The sequence below is a fragment of the Salvelinus sp. IW2-2015 genome, linkage group LG21 (genome assembly GCF_002910315.2).
Source record: "Salvelinus sp. IW2-2015 linkage group LG21, ASM291031v2, whole genome shotgun sequence".
Taxonomy (NCBI): domain Eukaryota; kingdom Metazoa; phylum Chordata; class Actinopteri; order Salmoniformes; family Salmonidae; genus Salvelinus; species Salvelinus sp. IW2-2015.
In genome coordinates, this window is record NC_036861.1 from 6,454,977 (window position 1) to 6,469,768 (window position 14,792).

The following is a 14,792-nucleotide window of genomic DNA, read 5'->3' on the forward strand; positions in this document are numbered from 1 at the left end:
GATATAGAAGGGAGATTGAGACGTATGTCGTACAGATATAGAGGGATTGGAGACGTTAGTCGTACAGGATTAGAAGGCGATTTGGAGACGTTAAGTCGTACAGGATAGAAGGGGATTGGAGACGTTAGTCATACAGGGAGTATAGAAGGGGATTGGAGACGTTTACGTCGTACAGGATATAGAAGGGATTGGAGACGTTAGTCGACAGGATATAGCAAGGGGATTTGCTTAACGACTGCCATCCTGAATATCAATTGACCACCACAGCCTAGTGTGCCAAACAACTACGCCAGCATCCTAACCTGAGTTCGAAACAGGCTACCTGAGTCACTACCAGAATAAATGGTCTATTGATTCTGTATCCTAACAAAACAAAAATCTGCAAAGCTGTGACGGCTGTATTCCCCAAATATTCAGGCGCAAATAATCTTGCTACATATTTTAAGCTGAAAAATCACAGAAGTCTTCAATCTTGTTGTTTTAATAATCATCTCATTTACCATGTAATCGGTACATCAGAATCTCTTCCCTAGCTACTTTGTTCTGCTCAACATCCTGGTCCTCAAATGAAACTGGTATACTTTCCTATTTATGGCAATTTTTATTCCTCCAGTTTGATCCTTTATATTGGCAGACAGACCAGTTCCCTCCTCCTCCAGTTTTGATCCTTTATTGGGAGACAGACCAGTTCCCTACCTCCTCCAGTTTAGATCCTTTATATTGGGCAGACAGACCAGTTCCCTACCTCCTCCAGTTTTATCCTTTATATTGGGCAGAAAGACCAGTTCCCTACCTCCTCCAGTTTATCCTTTATATTGGGCAGACAGACCAGTTCCCTCCTCCTCCAGTTTTATCCCTTTATAATTGGGCAGACAGACCAGTTCCCTACCTCCTCCATTTGATCCTTTATATTGGGCAGACAGACCAGTTCCCTACCTCTCCAGTTTTGATCCTTTATATTGGGCAGACAGACCAGTTCCCTACCTCCTCCAGTTTTGATCCTTTATATTGGGCAGACAGACCAGTTCCCTACCTCCTCCAGTTTTGATCCTTTATATTGGGCAGACAGACCAGTTCCCTACCTCCTCCTGCTGCCACCTGCCTCCTCCATTTTTGGGGAAGTGCTGTAATCTATTGGTTGTCATCTTGGTTTGAGCAGACCTTCCCATGCAGTTCTGATCGCTCAGTGTGAGACGTGCGGTTCTGATGGCTCAGTGTGAGACGTGCGGTTCTGATGGCTCAGTGTGAGACGTGCGGTTCTGATGGCTCAGTGTGAGACGTGCGGTTCTGATGGCTCCGTGTGAGACGTGCGGTTCTGATGGCTCAGTGTGAGACGTACGGTGCCTAGAGAAAGTATTCACACCCCTTGACTTTTCCACATTTTGTTGTGTTACAGCCTGAATTTAAAATGGAATAAATGTAGATTTTGTGTCACTGGGCTACACACAACACCCCATAATGTCAAAGTGGAATTATGTTTTTTCGAACCGTTTACAAATTAATAAAAAATGGAAAGTCAGTAAGTATTCAAGCCCTTTGTTATGGCAAGCCTAAATAAGTTCAGGAGTAAATATTTGCTTAACAAGTCACATAATACATTGCAATAATAGCGTTTAACATGATTTTTGAATGACTAACTCATCTCTGTACTCCAACACATACAATTATCTGTAAGGTCCCTCAGTCGAGAAGTGAATTTCACAACACAGATTCAACCACAAAGACCAGGGAGGTTTTCCAATGCCTCGCAAGGAAGGGCACCTATTGGTAGATTAAAAAATAAAATATATATGTTTTTTTTTTTAAAGCAGACATTTTATTCTCTTTAAACATGGTGAAATGATTAATTCCACTTTGAGGGTGTATCATTACACCCAGTCACCATAGATACAGGTGTCCTTTCTAACCTCTACAGGATCGGTGGGTCCTCCGCGTGACGGCTGAGCTAACGTAGGCTAATGTGATTAGCATGAGGTTGTAAGTAACATGAACATTTCCCAGGACATAGACATATCTGATATTGGCAGAAAGCTTAAATTCTTGTTAATCTAACTGCACTGTCCAATTTACAGTGACTATTACAATGAAAGAATACCATGCTATTGTTTGAGGAGAGTGCACAATTATGAACTTGAAACCCAAACATACAATTATCTGTAAGGTCCCTCAGTCGAGAAGTGAATTTCAAACACAGATTCAACCACAAAGACCAGGGAGGTTTTCGAATGCCTCACAAAGAAGGGCACCTACTGGTAGATACTAAATAAATAAATAAAGCAGACATTTTAATATCCCTTTGAGCATGGTGAAGTTATTAATTACACTTTGGATGGTGTATCAATACACCCAGTCACTACAAAGATGTCCTTCCTAACTAAGAGTACTACTCTCCATATTATCAAGCATAGTTGTGGCTGCATCATGTAATGGGTATTCTTGTCATCGTTAAGGACTGGGGAGTTTTTCAGGATAAAAAAGAAATTTGAATGGAGCTAAACAAGGGCAAAATCCTTGAGGAAAACCTGGTTCAGTCTGCTTTCCTCCAGACATTGGGAGATTAATTCACCTTTCAGCAGGACAATAACCTAAAACACAAGGCCAAATCTACACTGGAGTTGCTTACCAAGAAGACAGTGAATGTTCCTGAGTGGCCGAGTTACCATTTCAATCTACTTGAAAATCTACAACCAATTTGACAGAGCTTGAAGAACTTTGAAAATAATAATGGGCAAATGTTACACAATCCAGGTGTGGAAAGCTCTTAGAGACTTACCCAGAAAGACTCAAAGCTGTAATCGCTCTTAGAGACTTACCCAGAAAGACTCACAGCTGTATCACTCTTAGAGACTTACCCAGAAAGACTCACAGCTCTTAGAGACTTACCCAGAAAGACTCACAGCTGTAATCGCTCTTAGAGACTTACCCAGAAAGACTCACAGCTCTTAGAGACTTACCCAGAAAGACTCACAGCTCTTAGAGACTTACCCAGAAAGACTCACAGCTGTAATCACTGCAAAAGGTGATTCTACAAAGTATTGACACAGAAGTGTGAATTTTTCAATTAAATGCAGAAATATCAACCCAAAAAATATTTTTCTCACTTTGTCATTATTGGGGTATTGTGTGTAAATGGCAGAGGGGGAAAATATATTGAATTCATTTTGAATTCAGGCTGTAACATGTGGAATAAGTCCAGGGGTTTGACTACTTTCTGAATGCACTGTTACTATACAATTTACAATATAATTTAAAAAGAAAGTACTTTTCTCATACATATTTGCCATAAACACAGGTATTTTATCAACCAGTACATTTAGAGTTTAACCATAATATTTGTTGTAATATTTATTCTGTCTTTTCTGGTGGAGGAAATTGAAAACAATTTGTGACCAGCTCTTTTATTGCCTGTTTGAGAAAGAGAGATACTTTGAACAAGGAATCGGCTTTTCTTAGTAACTACTAGGAGAATAATTTTGGTTTGAAGTAAAACTTTTGTATAAGGGGGGAAGCTTTAAGTGAGAGGTTTAGTGCTTAAATATTTAATCATCTCAGGACTCATCCTGATTTACATATCAAAATACCAACAAAAAAAATCTAACATTCCATTGTTCAGCTCAAACTTAAGAGAATCATTTATTTGTTTTTGTCCGTTGAATCAATGTATACGTCCTCATAACACAACCCTCCCTTTCCTGTGTGGGATAGTATTGACTATAATCTGTGTTCTGGTTGGTCGAGGACAGAGATTAATGACCAGTAGAATGCTTGCTTTAATCCCATGTGGCCTAACCAAGAGGTATCTGTAAATCTTGCAATATTCCCGAATTGCTTAAAGTTAACCAGCTGCATGAACAAAGAGCGGGGGGGGGAAAACATACTGGCCTTGTACCCTATATAGTGCACCAGGTCCTGGTCAAAAGAAGTACACTATTTAGGGAATAGGGAGCTATTTGGGATGCAGGCACAGATAATATTATTTGCTGTGTGTATATGAATATATTAATGTAAAGGAGTGAAGCTGACGTCAGAGCCATGGGAAATGGGAATGTCATTTTGCCCCCAAATATCAGAGGACAAGAACCCTGTGAGTTTACTCTCGAGTTTACAAAACATTAGGAACACCTTTATATTGAGTTGCCCTCCAGAACAGCCCTCAATTCGTCGCGGCATGGACTTCTAACAAGGTGTCAAACGTTCCACAGGGACAGTGGACCCATGTTGACTCTTAATGCTTCTCGCAGATAGTGTCAAATTGGCTGTGTGTCCTTTAGGTTGAGGCGCATTCTTGATACACACGGGAAACTGTTGAGAAACCTTAGCGGAGGTGCAGTTCTTGTACAATAGCAAATGCAAAGACTCCCTTAGCAACACCTTCTAATTATAAACCAATAGGAGCCGAACGCTTCAGGGAACTCTACGGTCAAGATCTCAGGTTCTCTTTTTTGTTCGTTTTTTTTGTACACTGGTGAGATGTTCTGAAAGGCCAACAGTGCTGCGTTGTGACGATGTCACTGGGACATCTACAGAAGACTAGTTAATTGACCGTCAGTGGTTGTGGAGGTGAGATGTAGAGGCTGTTGACAGTTTAAAGGGCCAGTGTAGTCAAACACTTTGATTTTTTCTCCCTGTTTTTAAAAATATACATATATTTCCACACGGAGGTTGAAAATAACACTCTGAAATTGTGGAAATTATTGTAAGGCCCTTTTTAGTGTAAGACCTTTTTGGTGGGAGGGGGGTGTCATTTCAGCCTGTTCAGGTGGGATGGAGTTTTTGTCCCAGAGTATGACATCACAATCTGATTATTCTGACCAATGACCAGTCATCTTTTATTTGCATATGAAGGGTGGTAGTTGCCAGACCAGTTGTATTCAAACTTTTTCAAATCTAATAACCTTAAAATGGGTAAAAGAAAATTGTTGGTATTTTTACTTCAACAAATAACCTTCAATTCATTACATTTTCATCTCGTCAAAATGAAGAGTCTGCTTTAGAGTCTAGACAATCCTATCCGCCAATCAGGGCTGTGTATGTAAATATCTTTACATTTGTATCAACACAATCAGACCTGAGCATTTAATGGCAAAAGGTGGCTSAGGGAAATAAATTACTACGAGTATATTATTTGTTATTTTTATTAAATAAATGCACTCACGGTTCATTTTATTAGACATACCAGTGATTATGTAAAGTAGTAGACAGTAGGGGGACTTGTTTTATATTCCCAAATGTGTACATAAACTATTCTTACTTTTACATTTCTAATGTGTTTCTATATGTCTCTGTCTCTGTAGGAGAGCAGTGGGCCAGACTCCCAGGGAGTGAACGAGAAGGAGACCAGGGCTGTTACAGCACCAGCTACAAAGGTTACYACCCCTGAACCTGATGTAGAGGCCATCACCAAGACAGTCACCAGCACCCTCTCCATGCAGGAGTACTTTGCCCAGCGGATGGCTCAGCTGAAAAAGGGTCGTGGCGAGGCTCCCACTGCAACCTCATCACCAGAGAACAGTGATACGCAGCAAGTCCCGGCTGATTTTGTCACTGACCACACAGAGGAAGTCACGTCAAAGAAGAAGAAGAAGAAGAAGAGAAAGAGAGAGAGGGAAGAGGATGACGTGGTGGTGAAGGAGGAGTGTGTCGTAGCTCCCGTGTCGGAGGGGCGTGAGAAGAAGAGAGAGAGGGAAGAGGATGACGTGGTGGTGAAGGAGGAGTGTGTCGTAGCTCCCGTGTCAGAGGGGCGTGAGAAGAAGAAGAAGAAGAATAAGAAGAAGAGAAAGAGAAAGCGAGCGGAGAAAGAGGTGTTGGCTGAAGACTGCAGCGCCACCACTGGCGTGGAGCAGAACTGCCAGGACCGCCAAATTGTAGACTTAACAACAGAGTGTGAGGTTGTAAATAAGAAATGTAGGGAGGAGGTGGTTGTCGTGGGGGACGAGGAGGTGGTTGTCGTGGAGGACGAGGAGGTGGTTGTCGTGGAGGACGAGGAGGTGGTTGTCGTGGAGGACGAGAAGGTGGTTGTCGTGGAGGACGAGAAGAAATCTAAAAAGAACAAGAGGAAGAAAATAGATCTACATTCTTTGTAGAACTCTAGAACCGTCTTCTCTTGGGTGTGCGTCTCAAATGGCACCCTAATCCCTTTGTAGTGCACTACCCCATATGGCTCTGGTATAAAGTAGTGCACTAAATATATATAGTGAGAGAATAGGCCCCCATTTGGGATGCACATTAGTCCTCAGGTTTCTGTGCTCCAGTACAGTAGGCCTCAGGTTTCTGTGCTCCAGTACAGTAGGCCTCAGGTTTCTGTGCTCCAGATACAGTTAGGCCTCAGGTTTCTGTGCCAGTACAGTAGGCCTCAGGTTTCTGTGCTCCAGTACAGTAGGCCTCAGGTTTTCTGTGCTCCAGCACAGTAGGCCTCAGGTTTCTGTGCTCCAGCACAGTAGGCCTCAGGTTTCTGTGCTCCAGCACAGTAGCCTCAGGTTTCTGTGCTCCAGCACAGTAGGCTCAGGTTTCTGTGCTCCAGTACAGTAGGCCTCAGGTTTCTGTGCTGCAGTACAGTAGGGCTCAGGTTTCTGTGCTCCAGTACAGTAGGCTCCAGGTTTCCTCTGTGCTCCAGTACAGTAGGCCTTACGTAGGTCTCGTACATAAAAGAACTGGGTCTATGCACAGAGTGATACTCTCATCAGGTAGTTTGGACTGAATATCTGCTGGAATAATGTGTGTTCCTACGTTTCTGGAGCCATTCAGGATGAGTTTGGTGCTTTCCCAGAGATACACTTTTATAATGATCATTGTGACTGTTCTCTGGATGCCCCTGTAGTCTCCCTGTAGTCTCCTGCACTCTCTGCTCGGCTGTGTTCTCTGTTGATGATCTTGATGAATTGATATTAGACAGTCATTCTAAAACAGGACTTGAGGTCATTCTAAAACAGGACAGAGGAGGTCTTTATAGAAATGAGTTGATGTGTGTTTGATATCATAATACCGTGTTCTCTTTTTAATCAGATGAAATCGAGCTGTCAGTGTTCCCGATCAATAAATCAAACTCAAAATGACAACTCTTGTTTTTAATGTGTTGAAGAATTTCTATATTGGCTTTTTTTGCCTACTGACATGCAACGCATCCAGAATCTAGGGCTACATGCTGTCCACATCGTCTTTGCCATAGTACATGTGTTAACGAACTGCTTCGTCTCGTGTTTATATTGATAGTGCATAGTACATATGTTAACGAACTGCCTCGTCTCGTGTTTATTTGTAGTTGCATACGTAGGCACTATGTTAACGAAGCTGCCTCGTCGTGTTTATATTGTAGTAGCAAGTAGTACATATGTTAACGAAGCTCGTCCTCGTGTTTATAGGTTGATAGGTCACAGTAAAGTTAACGAATGTATCGTGTAATGACTGTGCATAGTAAAGTAACACTGCCTCGTCTCGTGTTATATTGAATCGTGCATAGTACATTGCTTCAACGAACTGCCTCGTCTCGTGTTTATATTGATAGTGCATCAGTACATGTGTTAACGAACTGCCTCGTCTCGTGTTTTATATGATAGTACATATGTTAACGAACTGCTCGTCTCGTGTTTATATTGATAGTGCATAGTACATATGTTAACACGAAACTGCCTTTGGTTGTGTTTACTATTGAATAGTGCATAGTACATATGTGTAACGAACTCGCCTCGTCTCGTGTTTTATATTCGATAGTGCATAGTACAGTTACAGGCTGCGTCCGGTTTATGATTGCTATAACTTGTACGAACTGCCTCGTCTCGTGTTTATATTGATAGTCATAGGTAACGATAGTTTAACTGAACTGGTCTTCTGTGTTTATATTTGATCAGTAGCAATCGTAACATGATGTTAACGAACTGCCTCTCTCGTGTTTATATTCGATATCGTTAAGCATAGTACAAATATGTTAACCAGACTTGCTCGTTCTCGTGTTTATATTGTAGTGCATGTACATATGTTAACGACACTGCCTATCGTCTCGTGGTTTTATTGATATGTAAGCTATATGTTAAACGAGACGTCCTGCGTCTCGTCGTTTTATAATTGAGTAAGTACGCATAGTGAAGATTAACGAACTGCCTGTCGTCGTGTTCTATTTGATGAGTGGATAGTACATGTGTTTAACGAAACTGACGCCTCGTCGTCGTGTTTTATATTAGATAGTGCCATAGGTAACCATATGTATAGACGGAAACTGCCTCGTCCTCGTGTTTATAATTGATCAGTGCATAGTAACCTATGTTAAACGAAACTGCCTTCGGCTCGGTGTTTATATTGATAGATGACTAGTACAATATGTTGAACGAACTGTGCCTCCGTGTTTATATTGATAGTGCATGTAAGGTTAAGGACTGCCCGCCTGTTATATATCAATACTACATGTGTTAACGAACTCTAGCTCGAGCTCGTGTTCTATATTCGATCGTCGATAGTGACATTGTTAAACGAAACTGCCTCGTTCGTGTTTACTATTGATAGTTGCACATAGTACATGCTGTTAACGAACTGCCCTCGCTCGTGTTTATATTGATAGTCAAGTGCCATATGTTAACAGAACTGCCCTATCGTCTCGTGGTTATATTGATAGTGCATAGTACATGATGTTAACGGAACTGCCTCGGTCTCGTGTTTATATTAGAATTGCTAGTGACAATATCGTTAACGAACTGCCTCCGTCTCAGTGTTTATATTGATAGTCGCTAGTAATGTGTTAAACTGAACTGCCATCGGTCTGGTGTTAACTTGAATAGTGGCATAGTACATGTGTTAACGGACTGCCATCGTCTCGTGTTTATATTGGCAGTAGTGCACTAGTACATGTGTCAAACCAGAACGCCTGCGTCTCGAGTGTTATAGTATTTGTATGGCATAGTACGATGTGTTAGTGGCGAACTGAGCCGTGCCTCGTCTCGGTGATCTTATCATTGATCACCGTGCATAGTACATATCGCTTTAACCGAAACTGCTCGTCTCGTGCTTTATATTGATCAGTGCATAGTTAACATACTGTTTCACTCGTATGCAGTGTTTCTACTGATTTCTCTGAACCAGACCTGATACAACTCCAATCACCTTATCAATCCACGAACTGCCTCGTCTCGTGTTTAATATTGATCAGCTACAATATTGTCCACCTTATCAATCCACGAACTGCCTCGTCTCGRGTTTAATATTGATCAGCTACAATATTGTKCTCCATATCCGTTGTCTTTCAGTTGGCTAATAAAATAGATATAGTTTAAACATGTGTCTATAACGTGGTGTGATTTGTTGAACTGTACAGTATTTGTACACTGCCGTTCAAAAGTTTGGGGTCACTTAGAAATGTCCTTGTTTTCCCATGAAAACAGACATGAAATGAGTTGCAACATGAATAGGAAATATAGTCAAGARGTTGACAAGGTTATAAATAATGATTTATAATGGAAATAATAATTGTGTCCTTCAAACCTTTTCTTTCATCAAAGAACCCTTCATTTGCAGCAATTACAGCCTTGCAGACCTTTGTCATCCTAGTTGTCAATTTGTTGAGGTAATCTGAAGAGATTTCACCCCATGTTCCTGAAGCACCTCCCACAAGTTGGATTGGCTTGATGGGCACTTCTTACGTACCAAACGGTCAAGCTGCTCCGACAACAGCTCAATAGGATTGAGATCCGGTGACTGTGCTGYCCACTCCATTATAGACAGAATACCAGCTGTCTGCTTCTTCCCTAAAGAGTTCTTGCATAGTTTGGAGCTGTGCTTTGGGTCATTGTCCTGTTGTAGGAGGAAACTGGCTCCAAATAAGCGCCGTCCACAGGGTATGGCACGGCGTTCCAAAATGTAGTCATAGCCTTCCTTCTTCAAGATCCCTTTTACCCTTTACAAATCTCCCACTTTACAAGCACCAAAGCACCCCCAGACCATCACATTTCCTCCACCATTCTTGACAGATGGCGTCAAGCACTTCAACATCTTACAGTTTTTATGCATCTCACAAATGTTCTTTGTGATCTGAACACCTCAAAATTAGATTAGTCTGTCCATAACACTTTTTTTCCAATCTTCCTCTGTCCAGTGTCTGTGTTCTTTTGCCCATCATTTTAAACCCTACTTTGTGCATTTTACCTTGGTCTAGCCAGGGTCTAGAGATATGGCTTTTATCTTAATAGAGCCAAGACTCTTAGACATCCCCAGAAAAAGAGGCCAGCATCCGGAGTCGCCTCTTCCACTGTGTTTGATCTGTGAGTTCGCCGGACTTAGTAGGGAACTGTTATTTGCCGGGTACTATTTAATGAAGCCTGCGAGTTGAGGACTTGAAGGCGTCTGTTTTCTCAAAACTAGCCACACTAATGTACTTGTTGTCCTCTTGCTCAGTTGTGCACCGGGGCCTCCTCCTCTTCTTATTATGGTTAAGCCGAGTTTTGTCCGCTCTTTCTGTGAAGGTGTTAGTTATGGTACTACAGCTGTTCATAGTATGAGAACTCTCTCCGACTATTATACATTTCGCACATAACTTTCTCGCATTGCGTGCACCATAGTCCTTTATTCCCTCTTTCTCAGTGTGTACTCAATTGGAAATAGAAGAACCCTCCATACTGATCTGCGACGATTTTTTCAGGAAGAAAGTTAATTAGGTGTTACTGGCCATTGAGCCTGTAATCTTGATACCCACAAATGAACCGCGTGCCATACCCTCCAGTATGACTCTACCTCATGTCTGTTAAGAGAGGCACAGTTTTTTATTGCTTCTTTAATCAGGACCACAGTTTTCAGCTGTGCTAACATAATTGCAAAAGGATTTTCTAATTATCAATTAGCCTTTTAAAATTATAAACTTAGATTAGCTAACACAACGTGCCATTGGAACAKAGGAGTGATGGTTGCTGATAATGGGCCTCTGTACYCCTATGTAGATATTCCATWAAAAATCTGCCGTTWACAGCTGCAATAGTCATTTACAACCTTAACAATGTCTACACTGTATTTCTGATTAATTTGATGTTATTTTAATGGACAAAAAATGTCTAAGTGATCCCAAACTTTTGAACGGTAGTGTAGGTTGTGCTTGCTGTGACTTGTTGAACAGTACAGTACGTGTCTATGTAAGTTGTATATATACTTTATAAGGAAACTAGCTCAGTGGATAGAGAATGGTAACACCAGGGTAGTGGGTTCCATTCCTACGACCACCCGGCAGGTAGCCTAGTGGTCAGAGCGTTGGGCCTGTAACCGAGAAGTTGCTGGATCGAATCCCCGAGCTGACGAGGTCAAAATCGGTAGTTCTGCCCTTGAACAAGGCAGTTTAACCCACTGTTCCTAGGCCCGTCATTGTAAATAAGAATGTGTTCTTAACTGACTTGCCTAGTTTAATTAAGGTTAAATAAATACAATTGTAAAACATGCAGTGGAGGTTTCAGAATCGGATGGAAAGCGGGATCTGTCTTTTTCTTCTTCACAAATATCTGAATGAATTCCTCCGAATATTTGACATCTTCATCCCATATTAGTTTTATTTAACTAGGCAAATGAAATAAACATTCCACTGTTGAAGGTAGTGGAATGTCACAGCTTTCTTTAGACATACAGTATAGCCTGGACCCACCATTGAGGTAGGCCTACCGTATGTAATTATATCCCACCCAAACTAGGCCTGTTTGAAATATGAAAAATGATCAATGAATTCACCAGGTAGCCTATTGTTCTGGCAAAGATGCGTCCGTAGCAGATTGCTAAACTGGATATTATGTAGTTAGTCTACTCTTGTTTTTGCCAGGCAAAAACTGGAGAAAAATGTAAGCTTTCTGGTCAGTAATCTGGACTCGTGTGCCCTTCTCCTTTTCACTCCAATGCTGATGACTGGTCATTGGTCAACAGTCAAGACGTGCAACCTTTTGGTTCTGAAGCACAGATTGTTTTTTTGAAACAGAAATTTGGTGTAATAAAATGTGGTGTCGTTGTTTATAGTAGTAAGAGGGGAATCCAGTTTGAGGAATATGTGAACCCTGGGGTCATTTACACTACATATATACAGAAGTATGTGGACACTCCTTCAAAATTTGTGGATTCGGCTATTTCAGCAACACCCGTTGCTGACAGGTGTATAAAATCGAGCACACAGCCATGCAATCTCCATAGACAAACATTGACAGTAGAATGGCCTTACTGAAGAGCTCAGTGACTTTCAACGTGGCTCCGTCATAGGATGCCACTTTTCCAACAAGTAAGTTCATCAAATATCTGTCCTGCTAGAGCTGCCCCCTGTCAACTGTAAGGGCTGTTATTGTGAAGTGGAAACTTCTAGGAGCAACAACGGCTCAGCCGTGAAGTGGTAGGCCAAACAAGCTCACAGAACGGGACCACCGAGTGCTGAAGTGTAGGTCAATCCAGTGTCCTTCTATCCCCCAACGGTCTCCATCACATGACCTCTTTCCTGCATCGATCCTCATTACCTCGAGAGGCTACTGGGTCTAGGTCGGTGTCACGTTCCTGACCTATTTTATGTTATTTTTGTATATGTTTAGAGGGTCAGGCGTGAGTTGGGGTGGGCATTATATGTTTTGTTTTCATTGTTTAGGTCACTTGTAATTAGCCTTATATGGTTCTCAATCAGAGACAGGTGTTGACGTTTTCCTCTGATTGAGAACCATATATAGGTTGGCTGTTCACACTGTTTGTTTGTGGGTGATTGTCTCCTGTGTCTTCCGTGTCTGTGTCTGCGCACCACACGGGACTGTTTTGGTTGTTCGTTTCGTTTATTGTAGTCTGTTCCTGTTCGTGAGTTCTGCGTGTTTATGTAAGTTCCATGATCAGGTCTGTCTACGTTGTTTGTTATTTTGTAAATTCCAAGTATAGTTCGTGTCAGTCTTCGTCTTTTCAAATAATTCATTATGTCATCATACCTCGCTGCGTATTGTCCACCGATCCTTCTCTCCTCTCCTCGTCCGAGGAAGAGGAAGACGACAGCCGTTACAGAATCACCCACCAACCTAGGACCAAGCGGCGGGGAGAGCTCAACAGAGCAACCAGGACTCGTGGACTTGGGACGAAGTATTGGAGGGAAAAGGACACTGGCGCACATTGGGGAATATCGCCGCGCTCGTGAGGAGATGGAGGCAGCGAGAGCCCAACAGCGGTGGTATGAGGAGGCAGCAAGGAGACGTGGCTGGAAGCCTGAAAAGCCCGTGAGTACTACCCAAAAATGTCTTGGGGGAGGCTAAGAGGTAGTTCGCAAGGGCAGGTAGGAGACCTGCGCCCACTTCCCAGGCTAACCGTGGAGAGCGGGAGTACGGGCGGACACCGTGTTACGCAGTAGAGAGCATGGTGTCTCCTGTACGTGTGCATAGCCCGGTGCGGGTTATTCCACCTTCCCGCACTGGAGGGCTAGATTGGGCATTGAGCCAGGTGTCATTAGGCCGGCTCAACGCGTCTGGTCTCCAGTGCGTCTTCTCGGGCCGGCATTCATGGCACCAGCCTTACGCATGGTGTCCCCGGTTCGCCTACATACCCGGTGCGGGTATTTTCCACCTCCCGCCACTGGTCGGGCAACGGGGAGCATTCAACCAGTAAGGTTGGGCAGGCTCAATGCTCAAGAGAGCCAGTACGCCTGCACGGTCCGTATTTCCGGCGCACCTCCCCGCCCCAGCCTAGTACCAACAGTGCCTACACCACGCACCAGGCTTCCAGTGCGTTTTCAGAGCCCTGTTCCCCTCCACGCACTCTCCCTGGGGTGCGTGTCTCCAGCCCAGTGCCTCCAGTTCCGGCACCACGCACTAAGCCACCTGTGCGTCTCCAGAGCCCTGTACACACTGTTCCTTCTCCCCGTACTAGTCCGATGTGCGTGCCCTCAGCCCGTACCTCCAGTTCCGGTACCACGCACCAGGCAAAGAGTACGTTTTGAGAGTCCAGTGTGCCCTGTCCCTGCTCCCCGCACTAGCATGAAGGTGCGTGTCCTTAGCCCGGTGCCTCCAGTTCCGGCACCACGCACCAGGTCTACAGTGCGCCTTATCCGGCCAGAGCCATCCGTCTCCCCAGCGCCATCTGAGCCATCTGTCTCCCCAGCGCCATCTGAGCCATCCGTCTCCCCAGCGCCGTCTGAGCCATCCGTCTGCCCCGAGCCATTAGAGCCGCCCGTCTGTCCCGAGCCGTCAGAGCCGATAGTCAGTCAGGAGCCGCTAGAGCCATTCGTCAGACAGGATCTGCCAGAGCCGCCAACCAGACAGGATCTGCCAGAGCCGCCAACCAGACAGGATCTGCCAGAGCCGCCAACCAGACAGGATCTGCCAGAGCCGCCAACCAGACAGGATCTGCCAGAGCCGCCAACCAGACAGGATCTGCCAGAGCCGCCAACCAGACAGGATCTGCCAGAGCCGCCAACCAGACAGGATCTGCCAGAGCCGCCAGTGAGCATGAGCGTCCAGAACCGCCAGTGAGCCATGAGCGTCCAGAGCCGTCAGCCAGCCATGAGCGTCCAGAGCCGTCAGCCAGCCATGAGCGTCCAGAGCCGTCAGCCAGCCATGAGCGCCAGAGCCGTCAGCCACCATGAGCGTCCAGAGCCGTCATCCAGCCATGACCAGCCGAGCCGTCATCCAGCCAGGATCCGCCAGAGCCTCGCCAGCGGATCCGCCAGAGCCAGCCAGCCAGGATCCGCCAGAGCCAGCCAGCCAGGACCTGCCAGCCAGCCAGGACTCGCCAGAACCTTCCGCCGCCAGGATCCGCCAGCCAGTCTGGTGGTGCCCCCCATTCTGGTGTTGCCCCTCATCCTGGTGATGCCCTTAATTTAGGTGGGGTATATG

At 44.2% G+C, this 14,792-nt stretch overlaps 1 protein-coding gene across 5 annotated transcripts in view; it reads left to right on the top strand.

Moving 5' to 3' along the window:
• Positions 1 to 6,572, top strand: part of pinx1 (PIN2 (TERF1) interacting telomerase inhibitor 1) — a 72,877-nt gene extending 66,305 nt beyond the window's left edge. Inside the window, exons 7-9 of one of the 5 annotated variants that reach the window (XR_011473780.1) lie at positions 5,295 to 6,296; positions 6,357 to 6,447; positions 6,506 to 6,572. Coding sequence is in view for 1 of the 5 variants with exons in the window: in XM_024013814.2 (XP_023869582.2) it covers positions 5,295 to 6,083 (789 nt within the window). In the remaining 4 variants the exon portion in view is untranslated. Of the gene's footprint in view, positions 1 to 5,294; positions 6,304 to 6,356 lie in introns of those variants that run through there. The other 4 variants (XR_011473779.1, XR_011473778.1, XR_011473781.1 and 1 more) reach the window with 4 other exon arrangements.
• Positions 6,573 to 14,792: the final 8,220 nt, after the last annotated feature.